The 20,938-nt window shown below is 43.2% G+C and overlaps 1 protein-coding gene across 1 annotated transcript; it reads right to left on the bottom strand.

Annotated features, from left to right (window-relative positions):
- Positions 1 to 8,443: 8,443 nt before the first annotated feature.
- Positions 8,444 to 12,642, bottom strand: NANOG (Nanog homeobox). The gene is made up of 4 exons (XM_032345687.1): positions 12,492 to 12,642; positions 9,806 to 10,071; positions 9,009 to 9,095; positions 8,444 to 8,872 (listed from the first exon to the last, which is right to left on the bottom strand). The coding sequence occupies exons 1-4, from the start codon at positions 12,640 to 12,642 to the stop codon at positions 8,444 to 8,446; spliced, it is 933 nt and encodes a 310-aa protein (XP_032201578.1).
- Positions 12,643 to 20,938: the final 8,296 nt, after the last annotated feature.

The raw sequence follows: 20,938 nt of genomic DNA, 5'->3' as shown, positions 1-20,938 counted from the left end.
GGAAGCCTGCATCCTCCTCTGTCTGGCTGCCTCTGTGATCTCTGTCAAATAAATAAATAAAATCTTTAAAAAAAAATCTTTAAAAAATTATAGATCAATTAGTAACCAGTAAGACAGATTAGATTTAGGTAGGCAGAGTACAGGTGCAGAGAGCCCAGAAAGAAATGGAAAGAGGCACCTAATACTCTTATTTAGCCTAACCCTGAATACTCTTACACAGCTCTAACTATGAACTTAACATGGCCACCCATCATTGACCCCCCAATCCAGCCTCCCAAGTACTCCGCTCAGGTAGTGAAAATAAGTTCCATAGCTGTTCATCAAGCTAAGGAGAGCTAGGAGAGCTGGCCGCCGTGTCTGCGAAAGAGGAAGCTCGTGGGATTGTGTCCAGGTATCTTCCTTCAGCAGAAGCCCGGCCCACCAATATCAAGTTCTCATCCTCCGCCCTTGCCCGGAGTCATGCACCAGAGACCTGTCCTGGGAACATCACTTGCACCAGTCCTGAGCGCGTGTATTGCATAGGCGCATACCCCGTGCCCTGAGAATTTGAGGAGATGAATTGAAGACCAGTCTAGCGTCTTCATTTGATCCGCGAGCTTCTCTGATGCCTTGCAGACTCCTGCACGGGGAGGTAGCGCTACCGCTGTATTCCAGTCCTTTCTTACTTTAACCTTTCAAAATCCCCGAGAACGCTTTCTTCTAGGAGCACAGAGTGGTCCATCAACCACCCAGAAACTAGGACTCTTTTAAGGAGAGCCCGGGCCACCAGCTGCTGCTGTTGCTTTTCAGTGGGGTTTCACTTCAACCCCACACAGAGGCGCCTATTGAAATGCCTACCTTCCAGCATCTTTAATCGAACTAACTTCCTGCGCCTTAAGCTTTTGTCTGCCCCAACTGGCTTCTTTATTTAACAAATTCCCTTTATCTCCCGCTTGAGGCGAAGCTCACTGGGCCCCAGGAGGCAAGCAATATTTACTAAAGTTCCTCCCCCACTTTCCTGCCCCTGTCTGGCGGGTGTCTGTCTTTACCTTCAGGTTTGCCGTCCTGGCCTGTTTATTTCCCTGTAGACACGAAGTTTTCTGAATAGGATTATTCAGAACAGAATGAAGCATGTCCTTTACCGGGAGAACCAGGTGCTTGAAATTCAGTAAGCAAGGCTTCTAATCCTCCCACTCGAGAGCTTTGAAGCCAGACTGTGAAATTCAGGAGAGCCAGGCAGATCGACCCAAGGGTGCTTTTCCCTTTCAGGTAGAAACTGAGAGGGAAATGCAAGCCGAACATGAAGAAAACGTAAGTTTTAAAAACTAAAACATGGTAAAGCAAACAAAATAGGACACTGGAAGTAACAACCATGTCTTTTTGGAAGATGGGGAGAGCAAGATTTTCCAAAGAAAGGAAGTGAAAAGGTGGGGGGGGGGGCAGGTGAATGTATAAGTAATTTCACCTTTGTGCCTTATCTCTATTTTGCTAGTATATATTCTGGGTGAGTCTGTGACCAAAAGGATAAACTCAACGGCTTTAAATTGAGTTTGCAACCTCTCTCTCCTAATTCTTCTTGGCAACTTCTTCAAGCTTTTATGTGGCTTACTTATGAAGACAGTGAATTTTTTTTTTTTTGCTTTTATTAACTTTATTCTCAAACAGCAATCTTCTACCTTCCTAGGTATTTATTATATAATACATATATGTATGTTATACATATTTCTGTTTATATTGTTATATATATATTTTATATATGTTATATATGTTTTTATATATATATATTTTAAAGAACCGGATTTTTAATTTTATTTGTTTTTTTTTTTCCTTTTTAATCAGAGAGAGAGTGAGCACAAGCAGGGGGGAGAGGCAGGCAGAGGGAGAAGCAGACTCCTTGCTGAGCAAGGAGCCCCATGCCGGACTCCATTCCAGGACCCTGGGATCATGACCTGAGTCAAAGGCAGCTGCTTAACTGGCTGAGCCATCCAGGTATCCCTATATATAGTTATATATATTTTTGTTTTTTACATATATATGTATATATTTTATATATATAATAAATATATATATGTTAATAGGAACATAGTTTATAGTGGCAAATAACCAAAATGGAAGCAATTTTAAATAAGTTGTAGTGCATCTGTAATAGGTAATATTATACAACAGTTGAGCCAGATCTTAATTTACTCACGTGGAAAAATCTCTATGATACATTCTTTGAAAACAAAGAACAGGGCACCTGGGTGTCTAAGTCATTGAGCGTCTGCCTTCCACTTGGGTCATGCTCATCAGGTCCTGGAGTTCCCCGCTTAGTGGGAAGCCTGCTTCTCCGTTTCCCATTCCCCCTGTTTGTGTTCCCTCTCTGTCAAAAAATAGATTTTTAAAAACTGTTAAAAGAATTAAAAAAAAAAAACATAAACAACAACAAAAAAACACCTGGTTGGCTCAGTTGGTTAGCATGCTATTCTTGATCTCCGGGTCAGTGAGTTTGAGCCCCACTTTGGGTATAAAGATTACTAAACAAACAAAAAAACCCATAAAACAAAAAACAAAACCCACTCGTGCTTCTGTGTTCACATGCACCATCCATTTGATCTTATTTATTTATTTATTGTAAGTAAGCTCTCTGCTCTGCCTGGGACTTGAACTCACAAACCTGGAGATCAGGAGTCACTCGATCTCCTGAGCCAGCTGGGTACCCCCTCGATGACATACGAGTGTTTTTTTTTCCCCTGATATATTCTTAAGTAGAAAAAGCAGGTTGCAGAACAAAATGCATGATGGAATTCCGTATTTGGATAGGAAAATTGTGTTATAATTCTGTTGTGTGTCATGTATACACATGGAAATGTATGCAAAGATAATTTGAAAGTTAACAATGATGTTAAAAAAAGTTAACTTTAGGGGTGCCTGGGTGGCTCAGTGGGTTAAAGCCTCTGCCTTCAGCTCAGGTCATGGTCCTGGGGTCCTGGGGTCCTGGGGTCCTGGGATCAAGCCCCGTATTACATCGAATTGGGCTCTCTGCTCAGCAGGGAACCTGCTTCCCTTCCCCTCTCTGCCTGCCTTTCTTCCTACTTGTGATCTCTGTCTGTCAAACAAATAAAATCTTAAAAAAAAAAAAAAGTTAACTTAAAAAAAAAATTAACTTTAGGGGCGCCTGGGTGGCTCAGTGAGTTAAAGCCTCTGCCTTCAGCTCAAGTCATGATCCCAGGGTCCTGGAATCTGATCCCCCGTCAGACTCCCTGCTTAGCCCAGAGCCCGCTTCTCCCTTTCCTCTCCACTTGTGCTCTCTCTCGGTATCTCTGTCTGTCTCTCAAATAAGTAAATTTAAAAAAAAATTTTTAAGTTAACTTTAGGGGTACCTGGGTGGCTCAGATGGTTAATAAGCCTCTGTCTTCGTCTCAGGTCCTGATCCTTGGGTCATGGAAGCCTGCTTCTGCCTCTCCCACTCCCCCTGCCCATGTTCCTGCTCTGTCTCTCTCTCTCTCTGTCAAATAAATAAATAAAATCTTTTAAAAATTAAAAAAAAATAAAAGTTAATTTTTTGTAATAATCTTGTTTTAATATTAATAACAATATTAATATTGTTTGAGTAGGGTTTTTTGGTTTTGTTTTGTTTTGTTTTTTAAGGGAATGACAAAGTCACACCGAGATCTTAGGAAGAGTCCCCAAAACTAATCTTTCCCTTAGTTCGACTACCTCAACTTCACTTGATAGAGAATATTCAAGAAAGAAATGATCTCAACCTTGGCTGATACATTTAGGAAAATAAATCCTTTTTTTTTTTTTAAGATTTAAAAAAAATTTTTTTTTAAATATTTTTGACAGAGAGAGCCACAGCGGGAGAGGGAACACAAGCTGGGGGAGTGGGAGAGGGAGAAGCAGGAAGTCCGATACAGAGCTGGATCCCAGAACCCTGAGATCATGACCTGAGCCAAGGCAGAGGCTAAACCCACTGAGCCACCCAGGTGCCCCAAACCCTTTTTAAAAACATAATTATCAGGGTGCCTGCCTGGCTTCATTGGAAGAGCATGTGACTCTTGATCTTGGGGTTGTGAGTTCTGGCCTCATGTTGGGTTATAGAGATGCCCTAAATAAATACATAAATAAATTTTTAAAAAAGTAATTATCAGTATTTAAGATTCTTCCAAATAGATATATACCTCTAAATTCTGACTTGCAAAGAGGTTGAAGATATAATGCTAAGTGGAAAAGATACACAACAAACTTCTAGAGGAGAATGTATGGTATCCGTAAAAATTCACATAAAACCAACCACGTTATACATTTCTCTATTGCTTAAGTTTGTTCTTTTTTATTTTTAAGTCTTTTTTTTTAAGATTTTATATATTTGATAGAGCGAGAGAGCACATGCAAGGGGGGACAAGTGGGGAGAGAGAGGGGAAAAGCAGGCTCCCCGCTGAGCAGGGAGCCCGATGTGGGGCTCGATCCCAGGACCCCGGGATCATGACCTGAGCCAAAGGCAGGCACCCAACCATCTGAGCCACCCAGGCGCCCCTTAAATTTGTTCTTAATAGCAAGTTTTAATTTTGCAATCTAAAAAGTCCAGGAATCTTCTTTCTGCCCGTGGGCTCTGTCCCTGTGCTTTCATAAAAACACCCTTTTTGGCGGGGGAGGGAGGAAGAGGACCAATCTTTTATTAATTTATTTCCCTTTTATTTATTTATTTAACATGGAGTGAGTGAGCAAGAGACACACAGAGCAAGCACAAGCAGGGAGAATGGCAGGCTAGGGAGAAGCAGGCTTCCGGCTGAGCAAGAAGCCCAGTGTGGGGCTCCATGCCAGGACCCTGTGATCATGACCTTAGCCGAAGGCAGCTGCTTAACCGACTGAGCCACCCAGGTGTCCCAACTTATTATATCTTTCTTTTTAAAAGATTTTATTGACTTATTTGACAGAGATACAACGAGAGAGAGAATAGAAACAGCGAGAGTGGGAAAGGGAGAAGCAGTCTCCTCCCTGAGTAGGGAGCCTTACATGGGGCTTGATCCCAGGACCCTGGGATCGTAACCTGAGCGAAAGGCAGCCACTTAATGACTAAGCCACCCAGGCACCCCTAACTTATTATATCTTTTAAAGATTTTATTTATTTATTTGAAAGAGAGCACAAGTAAGGGGGAGGGGAGAGGCAGAGTGAGAGGGAGAAGCAGGCTCCCCACCTAGCAGAAAGCCCGATGGGGGGCTAAATCCCAGGACACTGAGATCGTTACCAGAGTGCCAGACAGATGTCTAAGTCACAGAGCCACCCAGGCACCCAAGAGGTCCTATCTTTTGAAAAGATAAATGCAGACTCTCTCTGGTTCCCTGATGATCCTGGGTTTCGCTGTCTTCTGCCTTTGGGTTTTGTCTTTACCCTAACATTCACCTGTTGGGAAGAAGAGTGGGTGAACGGTATTTCCAGAATTCCTTATCTCCAAAAGAGAAGGTGGAACACCAGAAATCATCTTTCTCCTTTTTTCTTCTTTCAATCTTTATTTTTCCCTTCTAGTATCTTTTATTTTTTTATTTTTATTTATTTATTTTTAAAGATTTTATTTATTTATTTGACAGACAGAGATCACAAGTAGGCAGAGAAGCAGGCAGAGAGGAGGAAGGGAAAACAGGCTCCCTGCTGAGCAGACAGCCCGATGTGGGGCTCGATCTCAGGACCCCGAGATCATGACCTGAGCCGAAGGCAGAGGCTTAACCCACTGAGCCACCCAAGCGCCTCTCTAGTATTTTTTAAATAGGAATTAGGGGTGCCTGGGTGCCTGTCAGTTAAGCGTCTGTCTTTGGCTCAGGTTATGATTTTGGAGTCCCAGGACCGAGTCCCCGGAGTCCGCTTCTCCCTCTCTCTCTGCCCCTCCCCTAGCTTGTTCTCTCTTGCTTACTCTCTCAAATAAATAAAATCTTAAAAAAGAAAAAAAAAAGTGTTCTTTTTACTGCTCTAAATCTTTATAAAGATTTTATTTATTTATTTGACAGGCAGAGATCACAAGTAGGCAGAGAGGCAGGCAGAGAGAGAGGAGGAAGCAGGCTCCCTGCGAGGATCCTGGGATCATGACCTGAGCTAAAGGCAGAGGCTTTAACCCACTGAGCCACCCAGGTGCCCCAACTGCTCTAAATCTTTAATTCTTAGCCATTTCCTTGCCTATTCCCAATGTCTTATAGCTGAGCTTAATCCAAAGCAAAACAAGCAGCAGTCAAGGGTGTTGAAACATCACTTAAACAGGGAAGGTTCAGTGCTGGAGAGCTAACTTTGAAGTTTCCTTAAGACTATCACTTTATAATCACTATTTTCCCATTTCTAGGGTCTGGGTCACCATTTAGTATTTCCTCAGATGTACTGGCAATTCACTACATGCAAAGAATTTTGTAAAAATGTGATGTATTATTTTCCTTTTTAATTTTTTAAAGTAATTGCTATTCCTGATGATGTGGGGTCTGGACTCAGGGCTCTTGAGATCAAGAGTCAGGGCTCAACCAGCTGAACAAGCCAGGATCCCAGTGTCACAGTATTTAAGAAAAAAAATTTAAGAGAAAAAAAGTGGCAGAACAGTGAGATGCTATGAAATGTCATACTTAAGGGGTGTCTGCGTGGCTCAGTGGATTAAAGCCTCTGCCTTAGGCTCAGGTCATGATCCCAGGGTCTTGGGATCGAGATCCCGCTCTCTACTAAGCAGGGAGCCTGCTTCCTCCTTTCCCTCTGCCTACTTGTGATCTGTCTGCCCAATAAATAAAATCTTAAAAAAAAAAAGTCATATTCAAATCTGGTTGAATTATAAAACTAAAATGTGGGGATTGAGAAGTGATTTCATGTACTATTTTAATTGGTGGATCAGTGCTCTTTTTGTTTTTTAAAGATTTATTTACGGGGCGCCTGGGTGGTTCAGTGGGTTAAAGCCTCTGCCTTCGGCTCAGGTCATGATCCCAGATCATGTGATCAGTGCTGTTATTATCATCTTCTCCATTCATAATATAGTACTTGGCACAAAACTCAAATAACAGACAGCTAAAGATTTTGTGTTGTCCTCAGGTCTTGGCAGAAATTATCCCGGATTTCTTCTGTGAAATGTCTAGATAGTTTGGATAAGGTTTCACAACATTGGACAATTGGGGGAACCACGAGGGAAAGGACCAGGAAAACCACCTGGTTAGTTTCTCTGCTGCTTTGGGAAATAATGTTCCTGTAGAGCTGGAAGGCCACTGAGGAAGGTGGACTGACTCAACCAGACCAATTTAGGGGTGAGCCAGAATGGGAAAAAAAGATAGTAAAAAAAAGTATTAGTGTCATTCATAGAGGTTTGCCTAGCCTATCCTAAGTTGAGAACATAACGTACCTGGACAAAAATGTCTATTACAGTATTTGACTCAGAACTTATAGATTATTCTCTGCAACAATCTGTTAACATTGATTTATACTTTAAAACATTGTGTTTTGTAGTTGGCCTGTAAATTTAATAAGGTCTTTTTTATTTAATCAAAGCTGACATTTATAGGTCTTAAAAAATAAAAATCTTGGGACATCTGGGTGGCTCAGTGGGTTAAAGCCTCTGCCTTCGGCTCAGGTCATGATCCCAGGGTCCTGGGATGGAGCCCCACATGGGGCTCTCTGCTCAGAAGGGAGCCTGCTCTCCCCTCTCTCTCTGCCTACTTGTGATCTCTGTCAAATAAATAAAATCTTAAAAAAAAAAAAAAAGACCCATGTTGGGCACCTGGATGCTCAGTCCATCAAGCATCTGCTTTCTGCTCAGGTCATGATCCCAAGGGTTCTAGGATCTACTCTGGCGGGCTGGGCTCCTTTCTCTGCAGAGAGCCTACTTCTCCCTTTCCCTCTGCCAAATAAATAAAATCTTTAAGAACTAAATTAAAAAACCCTGTTTTAGTCCAATTTTTACTCACTTTACTACTGGTAAAATCAAGGTAGAGACAACAAAGGGTAAAGTGGGTATTTTTATTTATTTGTACTTAAACCTATCCACCAACCAGCCAAACTTGTACTATTATCATGTTAAAATACAAAACATCTCTCTACAAATACTATAATTAACAGTTCTAGTAAAACCTCACAAGGGGCAGAGGAAATCAATGAAGCACATTTTAGTTTTACCCTTCACCATTAAAAACTAAGGTTGTTAACAAGAAAGCCTCAAAATCTCAAAATATACCATTATCCTTCATCACATGTCTTTGTATCTTTACTTCCTATTCTTGATGTTAGATTCTAGAGCCCGAGGATACCCACAGTAGGACTGTACCCAGTTAGCTACAGCCAGAAACACCTGTTCCATGTTGTGCACAGCCAATGCTACTGAGAGCTTTGACTCCAATCATACCCCCTCAATAGATATAGTAAGAATAATGGGAAATACAATCTTAGGGCAAAGACACAGGACTCTAAAAGACAAAACCTAGGAGACGTGACACAGCCATTGCCCAAACCAAGATCAAGTAATACTCGTCGTCACACATCTTCAGGCTGGATGTTCACAGAGTAATTTGGGAACAAATCCATGATTTGCTGGGTACTGAAATATTTAGCAGACTGCTGTATTACACTATAGCTTTCCCCAGAAGTTTCTAGGAGGGACTCCAAATCGCTGATGGAATTTTGCTGGAACTGGATCTGGGGCTGCAGGGATTCCTCTCCACAGCTGTGGAGCTGGCTGTTCCAAGCTTGGGGGCACCAGGTCTGACTGGTCCAGGAGTGGTTGCTCCAAGACTGGCCGTTCCAGGAGTGGTTGCTCCAAGATTGGCTGTTCCAGGTCTGGTTGCTCCAATTCGGGTTATTCCAGGTCTGGCTGCTCCATACTGGAAGGTTTGCAGAAGCGTTCATCAGGTGTCCCTGGTGGTAGGAGTAGAAGGCTGGGTATTCCGTGGCTGCTGTGCTATTCTGAAAGGGAATGGCAGATTACCTGAAAAGCTCGGAGGGAAATCAGAATTGTCTGTGGCAGAGGTTGTCCGGTTTAACAAGAAGCAAAACTAAGAAGTCAGTGAAAAGGAACCAGAGAATAAAAGCTTCCCCTTACCTGAGTCACACTCTTGCTCTCCTTTGGCCAATGGTTTTTCTGCCACCTCTTACATTTCATTCTCTGGTTCTGGAACCAGGTCTTCACCTACAAAAAAAAAAAAAAAAAAAAAGGTGACAGGAAAATATAAAATACTGGTAGTATCCATGTACCAGTATTGTTAACGTTTTTTCCCCCTAACAAGCACAATTACCTAAAATGGAGACTTCTAGAGTCCTTTCTGCAATCTGGAAACAATGCTCTGTGTATGAATGTCAAAGCCCCTCAAGTTAGTTGGCTTTAAAGATGGTCATGAGGAGTGCCTGGGTGGCTCAGTTGGTTAAACGTCTGCCTCTGGCTCAGTCATGATCCCAGAGTCCTGGGATCTAGACTGCCTCTCCCTCCCCGTTCTGTCCTCTCTGTCAAATAAATAAATAAAAATCTTAAAAAAAAAAAAAAAAGACTATTTATTTATGCGACAGAGATCATAAGCAGGGCAAAAGGCAGGCAGGCAGAGAGGATGGAAAGCAGGCTCCCTGCTGAGCAGAGAGCTCAATGCAGGGCTCAGTCCCAGGACCCCAGGATTATGACTCGAGCCAAAGGCAGAGGCTTTAACCCCTAAATAAAAAAAAATCTTAAAAAAAGAAAGTCAGTCATGAAATGTTATCAGATCCCACTTTTATAATAAAATTATTTGTAGGGGGCACACAAACACAGCACACAGATGTTAGTACTGCTCATCTGCAAATAAACCTTTTTTTTCCCCTTCAAATAAGACTTTTTATTTGTCACTGCAAGGACAGCAAAACACACCTTACCTGCTTATAGCTAAGGTTCAGAATGTTGGAAAGTTCTTGCATCTGCTGGAGGCTGAGGTATTTCTGCCTCTGAAATCGATCATTGAGGACATAGAGTTGGGTCTGAGAGAACACGGTCCTGATCTTCTGTTTCTTGCCCTGGGCCGTGTCTTCCCTCCTCCCAGTTCTCTCCTCTGCAGAAGTGGGCGGTAGTTTCACCTTGGGACTGGTGGAGGAATCGGGGCTGTCCTGAACAAGCAGATCCACAGAGGAAGGAAGAGGAGACACTGTCGGGAATAAAACATTTTTCTCTGAAACTTTCCGAAGATTAAATCATATTCACAAATTTATTGTTTCCGAAGTATTTTTGAAGTTCTCACAACCTCAGAATTAGGTAGTAAATAAAAACTCCTCCATGACCCTGAACACTTGGCTCACCTTTGTATGATGCCAACCCAGTAAGTGTATACTAGTTGTGGCCATTTCACATCCAGTGGACATGGCCAATAGCTCACCTGCTGGGAAGCAGAGTGGGACTCAAACTTTTTTTTTTTTTTTTAACGATTTTATTTTTAAGTAATCTCTACATCCAACATGGGGCTCGAACTTACAAGATCAAGAGTCACACATGCTCCTCTAACTGAGCCAGCCAGGAGCCCCCTCGAACCTCTTTGACAAAAGCTTTTTACTGCAAATTAACGCTCCAGAGCCCACACTGTGGCTGCTTAGAAAGTTGGGAATGATCACTGGACTCCCTTCTGTAAAATTAGTCGTATCATTTACATCAGATTCTGGGGACTCTCTAAAATCCACAGTTTAGGGGCACTTGGGCGGCTCAGTCGTTAAGCATCTGCCTTCGGCTCAGGCCGTGATCCCAGGGTCCTGGGATCAAGCCATTGGGCTCCCTGATCAGCGGGAAGCCTGCTTCTCCCTCTCCCACTCCCCCTGCTTGTGTTCCCTTTCTTGCTGTCTAATAAATAAGCAAATCTTTAAAAATAATAATAATAAATAAAAATAAAATAAAATCCACAGTTTACCCTGCCCAGTTCCAAATACCAGGACTAGCAGGAACTGAGAATTCTGACAGGCTTCAGTTTCAGTACAAACTCTGCCTTTACTAGCTCTGGGACCACATTTCCAAAAGTATTTCTGTCCTTCACGGAGTTCCTTCACTGATTAAAGCAAAGTGACAGAAAATTGCTTAGCACCAGGACTTTGCGTATATCGACTTACTATCTAAAAATTTCTTTGGGATGTCTGAGTGGCTCAGGTCATGTCCTCAGATCGAGTCCTGCATCTCCTGCATCGGGCTCCTTTCTCAGCAGGGAGCCTGCTTCTCCCTCTGCCTTCCACTCTCCCTGCTTGTGTCACAAATGAAGTCTTTAAAAAAAATAATAAAGTAAAAATGAATTTCCTATATTGCCTATATTTGGTAGCCTCTTAAACTCTTAATTGCACGGAGGTATTTATTCCCCATGCTCAATTTCAGTTGTCATGGAATAAAGACAACCTGTATGGGGCAAAAATTCACAATCTTATGCTTCCTTTAAGTACATCTAGAAGGAAAGAAAGTGGGGCTAGACCAAGGACTATGGTGGGGCATCTCCTAACAACTCTCTCTAAAAACTTGCCCTTGGCTTGCTAAGTAGGGCATGCCCACCTGCTTAGTCTACTTGCTCATACCCAAGCTGTTTCTCACGACTCAGCACTTTACTTCCAAAGTTCGAAATTATGAAAGGACATCAACCCGAAGTTTAGGAAAACAGCGTAACATTAAAATCTAACATTCCATTAAAGTAGTTGCCTACTTCCTCCTTCCGCACAGCTTAATTTTAGGGACAATCATCATGTAAAGAATTTTTAAAGTCTTAATTATCTTTACCCTAAGTCTTTAAAAAATGGTAAAAATTTACATTTTCATTTTCAACAACTCCTGCCTGGTTTACAAAAAGTACTACCTTTACAGTGTCCTGAGCACAGCCCCCGGCTCCACCTGTAGTCACCATTTAGAAGCCAACCAGAGTTTCAGATTTGGGCTCTAGTCACTCTGTCAGCAGAGTAAACCTAGAACTAGCTACCATAAAATGGAATGCACATCTCCCCGGCATGTAGGAGACGTGGGCATAGCAGGCTCCCAGGAACTCAGAACTGTCCGGGTTAGTAACTCGCAGAGCTCAGGAGTGGGAGAAGAGGCGATTACTGGTGTCGCACAAAGGCAAAAACGTTTCAAGAAGGCGAGATGCACAATTACCACGCCGCTTCTGGCACTCCCTTGAAAAATACTAGTATACTAGTAAGAAAGTTCAGAAGCTCCCCGCGTCCCCCAGCTGCGATGCCAGGACTTGTGGCTCTAGCAGTGACACCCCTACTGCGTGCGCTCTGCACCGCGAGATTAAGACGATCAGCTCATTTATTCCGGCGCATCTGCGTTTCCACAGTGCCTAGGCACCTCATCGCTCAAATACGCAGTGAACGGTCCAGATGCCGGCACCCCAAGGCCCTCGTCTCTCGACTGACAACCTGGGACAGGTGGAAGGGCTCCCGTCACCAACTTACAACCGAGGCAGGTGCCGAGAGGATTCACTGGGGACACCTGCTAGTATGAATGGCCTACAAATGCTCACGAGGGAAACGAAGGACCCTGACCCTCCTCCTGCTTTTCACGTTCCCTCAAGATCAGCTTTCCGAGGATTCGCGTTTGCCTTACCGGTCTCCGCGTGGGGCGTCTCAGCAGATGACATTTGTAGGAACGCGTAATTTTCTTCAGGCCTGCAAACCTCAGGCATTGGAGAACAGTCCCTAGACCCGGGCGGTCTGGGGCCAGACGGGCACTGGGGCGGAGCTGGATCCGCACTCATGTTGGGGAGTTGAGGGTAGAGGGGGGGAAAGAGCAAGATTGTAAGGTAGGCCCAGGCTTCTGGATCCAGGTGGAAGAGCCGAGAGAAACAGAAAGACGTCCAGGTGTAAGAGTATGAGAAAGACAGAATGAAGGAGGTCACCCAGGAAAGGGTAAGAGCCAAGCAGCCCAAGGGAGTCAAAGGTGAAGATTCTCTAGGCTCTAGATTTATAAGGAAGGCTCCGCCATCCTCAGACCCGCCCCTCCTGGCAGCCCCACGCCCACACACACCCTTGGAAATTCTCGGTTAATCCTGTCTGCCAGTCTCACCAAGGCCATTGTCATGTAAAAGGTGGCGGCAGGGTAGTCCAGACTGGGTGGGGAACGGGAAAACGGGGCCCCCGAGACCTCAAGAGGAAAAGTAAGACCAACAATTAAATATTTCTGGGTTCGCCACGTTTCCATCTTTTCAAATCAGAGATGCACCTAAGGCTACCTAAGGTGATCGAATCTTCCACTAGAACAATTAATTCCTTGATTTAAGACCCCTTAGGGTCTCCAAATGGAGCTACTGCTGGCAAAAGCTTCGCCCAGGGAGCTTGGTTTTCCTCTTCCGAGTCCCCCTAAGGTCACAATAAAACACTTATTGTGTGTTGCTAAGGTGTCAGTTGATATTAAAAATAGGACTTGTTTTCAAGGTGTTCTCATTGTTTTTTTTGTTTTGGTTTGGTTTGTTTTTTTTTTTAACTTTCAGAGAGATGCAGAGCTGTGCAAGTCTTTCCCCCAGGACTGTTGTCTCCTTTTTAATAAAAGCCCGAGGAAAGGAGCTGTAGCCGCTGACTTTGGTGCCTGCAGGTAATTACACATAGGCTATCAGTATGGGAAATTTATAAGTGGTTTTCATGTACCTGTTGCTCAGTTTCGTCATCTGTGCCTCTTTCTGTGTTGCTGTAAAAAGTAAAGAAAATACATACCTAAATCCTAATAGTTCTCAACACCCATCACCTACAAATCGGGGCTCTTAAGAGAAATTCTATCCTTATCCTATGCTCATGATCTCCAAGTTCGAAACTACCTTTTTGTTGCGATTATTATTTTAATCCAGTAAACAACATGATAGATTGAGGGCACCCTTTCTAATTTTATCTGGGACATTCCTGGATGTAAAATAATGAAACTTCTTGACCTGGAAAGAGGGAGGCCAAGAAGAACATTTCCCTGAGCAAATGATATTCCTGAATATCATGAAATGACCATTCCTGAATGGTCTTGCCAAAGCGTTTGTGACCTGTTCCTTTTAGAATTTCTGTTGGACTCTCCTAAGCAAACATCTTCTTCCCGCCTTTCTTTCCCCTTCTGGCTCTTTTTTAAATCCACTTTTCTTTCCCTGGCCTGGCATTTCTGCCATGTCCTGCAACTCCACTCCATCCCCACTCTGAAATTGTTTTTTTCGTTTTTCGTTTTGGTTTCTTCCATATGTTTTCCAAAGGACCAGTTGTTATGGTTGGGTTTCAGCACAAACATATTTATAGACAAAGATAACAGTTCGCAGCATTCAATTTTCCTCCCCACTCTCAAATTCAATATTCGAGAAAGCTAAGATTTCTTCCTCTTTTCAGTCTCCTTCTCCAAGTAAACCCTTAGCAAACTTAATTATATCTTTTTCGGAGGTGCAAGCCAGACTAATCCTCGCATGTGCTTTGCTCCTTGGGTCTCCACCTAGACCTGCTGGCTTTGCTGTCGTAACAATTTCTGTTCTCAACTCAAGGATGCCAATTTGTGAGCCTAGGAGGGGTCCCAGGACCAAAGTGCGGAGATCGAATTCTCTGTAATCTTTTCTTTGTCTTCTCAGACCATCATTCTGGAAGGGAGAAGAGTAAAAATAGAGTTTCAAGGAAGAGGTGGGTGGAAATACATTGGGTTCAGGCAGAGAGTCTCTGTCTCATTACAGATAGAGTATGATTTTTTTTTTTAAGGGGTAATGTGAGGGATGGATGGAGTGAACGAATTGTGGCGATGTACTTGCAACATCTACGTGTATCAGTCCCTTAAGTCCCTTTAAGGTGTGTTGTGCACCTTAAACTAATACAATGCCATATGTCAATTCCGTCTCAATAAAACTGGGGTAAAAGTAAACAAAAAAGAAGAAAACTTGACTTCCTGGCTTTGTTAGCACAGTTGGTAAACGAGTGCCGTCAAGGCCACCAAACTCCTTAGTTTGCCCGCAGCTCTCTAAACCCCAGGTCCCAGAAGCTTTGTTCTTTGCTGACGGGGGTCTTCGCCTAAAGCCTGGGCCAAATTCCCTCCCATCCCCCCACCTGTGTCTCATTGTATCTGGGGTCAGAGCCTCTGGAGTGAAAGACCAAAGGGAAGGGGGCTGGTAGCTAGAAGGCAAACTTACTACATTCTTTGCCCAGGAAAGCAATTTGAATAAGGTTGAGAGAATGCTTAGGAAGGTGTCAGAGACCTTGGATTTGTCTGGGTGGGCTGTGTGGGTGGAGGAGGGGTGTGTTACAAGTAGAGTCCAGGCCTGCAAATGCAAAAGTGATTTTAGATTTTGTTTTCCAAGGAGCATAATCCGAAAGGGAGAAGAAAAAAAGCGCTAAATATTAAAAATGAAAAATATTTTTCAGAAAAGATTTATTCCTCACTTAAAGTTAAGAAATGCACGTTAGGAGTGCATTTAGGAATCTTTTAAGAACACAGGTGTCCCAGCTTTGCATCAGATATTACTGACCTGTCAGGAAGCGACAGTCATGATGCGTATTAATATAGACTTCGCTGCCCCTCGATTTTCAGGCATAGTGTACTCATCAAATGTGGAATTATCAAACTTATTATTAATTTATCACTGGTGGGATCATCGGATTGATTATCGACTTATCGTTGTTTTTACTCTTCACCCATTGTCCATTTGAGTTTACCTGAGTGTAATCCAAACTGGGAGGCGGTCACCTGTTTTCATTTAATTCTCGTAAAAGTTTCTGCCTCTATTTCTTGCTTCTTTACGTTCACTCTACGTAATAAATCCAGTCTATAAGTAGCTGTTTCTTGTCCCTATAAGTACAAACGTATGTGTGTTTATAGATATATTTAGTGATTTTTAACATTTATAGGCTAGGAACCATTTATTGCTTATTTAACTAATAGTTCACGAGTGCTTATCTTGTGCTGGAGAGAAAAGAAATAATTAAACAACATCTTCTCTGAGGAGCTAGCAATTTATTGAGTAGATCAAAATAGACCAAAAGACAATTATAATGTCGTGTGATGAGTACCAAAAATAAAAAACCAACAATGCCATGTGCACTAGATGCTGAGGGAGAACAAACAAAGGAAGGTGTGGCCAGGGAGGGCGATCAGAGAAGACTTCTTGGAGGATTTTTGATTGAGCAGAGATGGAAAAGCTGAAAGTGTAGGGAAGCGAATTCCGGAAAATGAACACTTTCGGCAAAGGCAAAAGTCAGTGTCTTAGAGAAAATAATGGGTCATTGGAAAATATGGTCACGAGACCTGATAAAGTGACCACAAATAGTCAAACAACAACAAACAAACAAAAACTGCACTTTTAAAAAAGATTTTTATTTATTTATTTGACAGACAGAGATCACAAGGAGGCAGAGAGGCAGGCAGAGAGGGGGGGAAGCAGGCTCCCCGCTGAGCAGAGAGCCTGATGTTCGGTTTGATCCCAGGACCCTGGGATCATGACCTGAGCCGAAGGCAGAGGCTTCAACCCACTGAACCACCCAGGCGCCCCCAAAACTGTTATGCTTTGAATTAAACCTCCTTTCCTTAATTTATACTCTGTTGGTGTTCCACCTGCTATCCTGATGGTTCTCTGTCTCCTTTCTGGTTCCTCTCATCCCCAGACATCTAAAAGTTAAGAGTGTACCAAAGCTTAGTTCTCAACCCTCTCCTTTCTTCTTTTTATTTTTTAAAGATTTTATTTATTTGGCAGAGAGATCACAAAATAGGCAGCGGGGGAGGAGGAAGCAGGCACCCTGCTGAGCAGGGATCTTGATGCCGGGCTCAATCCCAGGACCCTGGGATCATGACCTGATGACCTGAGTGGAAGGCAGAAGCTTAACCCACTGAGCCACCCAGGTGACCCCTCTTCCTTTCTTCTTTTTTCTTTTTCTCTCCCTTTCTTTCTTCCTTCCTGTTCCCTTCCTTCCTCCCTTTACTCCCTCCTTTCTTTCCTTCCTTCCTTCTTTCCTTCCTCTGTTCCCTCTCTCCCTTCCTTTCTTCCTTCCCTCTTTCTCTCTCTCTTCCTTCCTGTTTCCCTCCTTCCTTCCTTCCTTCTTCCGTTCCGTCCCTCCCTTCCTCCCTCCCTCCTTCTATTTTATTTATTTGAGAAAGAGTGCACACACATTCGTGGAGAGAGGGCAGACAGAGAAGCAGACTGCCGCTGAGCAGGGAACCTGAGGCAGGGTTGGATCCCAGGATTCTGAGATCATGACCTGAGCAGAAGGTAGACCCTTAACTAACTAAGCCACCCAGGCGCCCCTCAAACCCCTTTTCTATCCACACTCACTATATTGGTGATTTTCCTGTCTTATGACTTTCAATACCATCGATATGCTTTTTTTTTTTTTTTTTTAAGATTTTATTTATTGTGGGCGCCTGGGTGGCTCAGTGGGTTAAGCCGCTGCCTTCGGCTCAGGTCATGATCTCAGGGTCTTGGGATCGAGTCCCGCATCGGGTTCTCTGCTCCGCGGGGAGCCTGCTTCCTCCTATCTCTCTCTCTGCCTGCCTCTCTGCCTACTTGTGATCTCTCTGTGTCAAATGAATAAATAAAATCTTTAAAAAAAAAAAAAAAAGATTTTATTTATTGTGAGAGGCACAGAGTGAGCGAGCGAGCCCAGAGCCCGGGCAGGGGTGGGACGGAGGGAGAGGCAGACTCCCTGCTGAGGGTGGAGCCTGCCCTGAGGACCTGACTTGACTCCGGGCTGGATCTCTAGACCCTGAGGTCATGACCTGAGCTTAAGTCAGATGCTTATAGGTGCCCCCCTAACTATATACTTTTGACCTTTAAATGTACGTCTATCCCAGACCTATTCCCCAAACACAATCTCATATGACCTCACATCCCCATTTGGATTTCTAAAAAGCATCGCAAAATTAGTATTTCAAACTAATATTGAAATATTAGATGGGTTCATCTTATAGTCTTCTCCATCTCCGTGTGTGCCAATTCCATCTTTTTAGTTGCTCAGGCCAAAACCTTAATGCCATCTCTGTGGACTGTGCCTTCAAAATATATCTTGAATCCAGTTACTTCTTTCTTTTAATCTTTTGTGTCCTCCAGTGTTTCTTTTTTCAGTTCTTGGAGTGAGTTTTGATCACATGAACTAGGGCTTAGAAAACCAGCAGAGTAGCAAGAAATGGTTATTTCTTTTATTTTTATTTATTTATTTTTAAAGATTTTATTTATTCATTTGATAGAGAGATCACAAGTAGGCAGAGAGAAAGGGAGAAGCAGGCTCCCCACCAAGCAGAGAGCCCAATGTGGGGCTCGATCCCAGGACCCCGAGACCACAACCTGAGCTAAAGGCAGAGGCTTAACCCACTGAGCCACCCAGGCACCTCTGGTTATTTCTTTTTATCTTTTTTTTTTTTTTTTTTTAAGATTTATTTATTTATTTATTTACTTGACAGATCAGAAGTAGGCTGAGAGGCAGACCAAGAGAGGAGGAAGCAGGCTCCCCACTGAGAAGAGACCCCGATGCAGGGCTCGATCCCAGGACCCTGGGATCATGACCTGAGCCAAAGGCAGAGGCTTAACCCACTGAGCCACCCAGGTGCCCCTGGTTATTTCTTTTAAGGAATATTTATATATTGTGTTATTGCCCACGTCACAGGAGAGCTGGGGACTTGAAGTTACCTGTGACCTCTAGCAAGTGTGCCGACCTAAGCTGCATTTGATCTTTTCTGACCGCTCCAAGATTACCACTCTCTCCACACCACCATCCAACCCTTGGACGATTCCAACAGCCTCCCAGCTGGTCTCCCTGTTTGCACCCTAGCCTTCCTAAAGTAGTCTCCACATACTGGCCAGAGTGAATTTGTGTAAAGACAAATGGTATCAAGCTATTCCTTTGCTCAAAATCCTCTTTCAGTGTTCTCACGTTGGGAGGAACACCTCTGTCCTGTCACCTTTGTGCCTCTCCACCCTCCTGCGACTGACCTTCCCATCCTAGAACAAGCCTGAAGCTCTCCCAAATCAGGGATTTTGCGGTCACTCTTACCTCTCACTGATCTGTCCCTCCCCCAGAAAACCTTCCAGGCTGATCTCTCACCTCCTTTCCATCTTTTTTTTTTTTTAATTTTTAAAAGATTTTATTTATTTATTTGAGAGAGAGATTATGAGAGAGAGAGAGCATGTGTGTCAGAGAGAGTGTACAAGAGAGCATGAGTGCAGGAAGAGCAGAGCGAAAGGGAGAAGCAGCTCTCTGCTGAGCAAGGAGCACGATGTGGGGTCTCAATCCCAGGACCCCAGGATCATGACCTGAGCCAAAGGCAGACGCTCAACTGACTGAGCCGCCCAGGCGCCCTCCTTTCCATCTTTAATATTACCTTCACAGTAATGTCTCCTGCTCCCTATCCTTTTCCTCTTGATTTTTCTTCATAACTCTTGTCACCTTCTTGGACAATATAGGCTATCTATCATGTATCTATCTATATCTTCTGTCATCTGTCTATCATCTTCTATTTACCTACAACTAAAATATAAACTAAGGGATGCCTAGCTGGCTCAGCGGGAAGCATGTGTGACTCTTGATCTAAGGGTCGTGGGTTTGAGCCCCATGTTGGGTGTAGAGAGTGCTAAAATCAATGAATAAACTTAAAAAAATTTGTTAAAATATGAACAATGTGATGGGGCTTCTGTCTGGCTCAGTCATCGGAGCCTGTGACCCTTGATCTTGGGGTTTTGAGTTAAAGCCCCATGATGGGTGCAGAGATTACTTAAATAAATAATAACTTAAAAAAATAAAAATCTTTAAAAAAAAATAAATAAAAATAAAAATCTTTAAAATACATAGATGGGGCATCTGGTTGGCTCGGTGGGTTGAACCTCTGCCTTCGGCTTAGGTTGTGTTCTCGGGGTCCTGGGATCGATCCCCGCATCGGGCTCTCTGCTCGGCGGAGAGCTTGCTTCTGCCTCTCTGCCTACTTGTGATCTCTCTCTCTGTCCAATAAATAAATAAAATCTTTAAAAATAAAATGAAATACATAGATAAGCTTTGTGAGGGCAGTTATTTTCATTTTTGGCAGTTTTTTTTTTTTTTTTAAAGATTTTATTTATTTATTTGACAGAGACATCACAAGCAGGCAGAGACAGATCACAAGCAGGCAGAGAGGCAGTCAGAGAGAGAGAGAGAGGGAAGCAGGCTCCCCGCTGAGCAGAGAGCCCGATGCGGGGCTCGATCCCAGGACCCCAGGATTATGACCTGAGCTGAAGGCAGGGGCTTTATTTAACCCACTGAGCCACCCAGGCGCCCCCATTTTTGGCAGTTTTGTTCAGTGTAGTATCCCTAGCCCTAGAAGAGTGTGGACCATAGGCCGCCATCATCAGCATCACCTGTGAGCTTGTTCGGGACACAAATGGGTGGGCTTTACCACAGAAATACTGAATAGGAATCTCTGGAGGGGGTGACTGGGGATCTGTTGACAAAGTTCTCCAGGTGGAGCACCTGGGTGGCTCACTTGAATGTTCAACTCTTGACTTCAGCTCTAGGTCATGATCTCAGGGTTGTGGGATTGAATCTTGGGTCTGGCTCTGCACTGAACATGGAGTCTGCTTGTCCTTCTCCCTTGGGTTCTGCCCCTCCTCGTGCACTTTCTCCCTCTCAAATAAATAAATAAGTAAAATCTAAAAAAAAAAAAAAAAAAAAAAGTCTCCAGGTGATTCTTTAGCATGCCTTTGTTTAAGAATTACAGCCTAGAAAGGCACTAGGAAGATAATAGATTTTTGATCATTATTTGTTGATGAAAGAATGGGTTTAAATGAGACCTTGGCCTTTGTAAGCAAATAGAGGGTAGGAGCCATTTCCTTACATTTAAATATTAAATTGCATTTCAATGTAATATACAGAATAATCTTTAAAAAGCAACAATTCTCTTTGCCTCAAGTCCGTTGAACTAAATTCAGTGAGCCTGAAGCTCTTCTAACAGAGTCCACTTTAATCTTTCTGGCCCTTCTGGGAGATAGATTACTTTGAATTTACCTGTGTTATCAAGATGAACCGCATCAAATAAGTATTTATTTATTTATTTATTCAAATAAATAGAATCTTTTTAAAAAATAAATAAATAAA

The sequence above is a fragment of the Mustela erminea genome, chromosome 6 (assembly GCF_009829155.1).
Source record: "Mustela erminea isolate mMusErm1 chromosome 6, mMusErm1.Pri, whole genome shotgun sequence".
Lineage (NCBI taxonomy): Eukaryota > Metazoa > Chordata > Mammalia > Carnivora > Mustelidae > Mustela > Mustela erminea.
The sequence above is the reverse complement of the archived record's forward strand: the minus strand, read 5'-3'. Positions and strand labels throughout refer to the sequence as shown.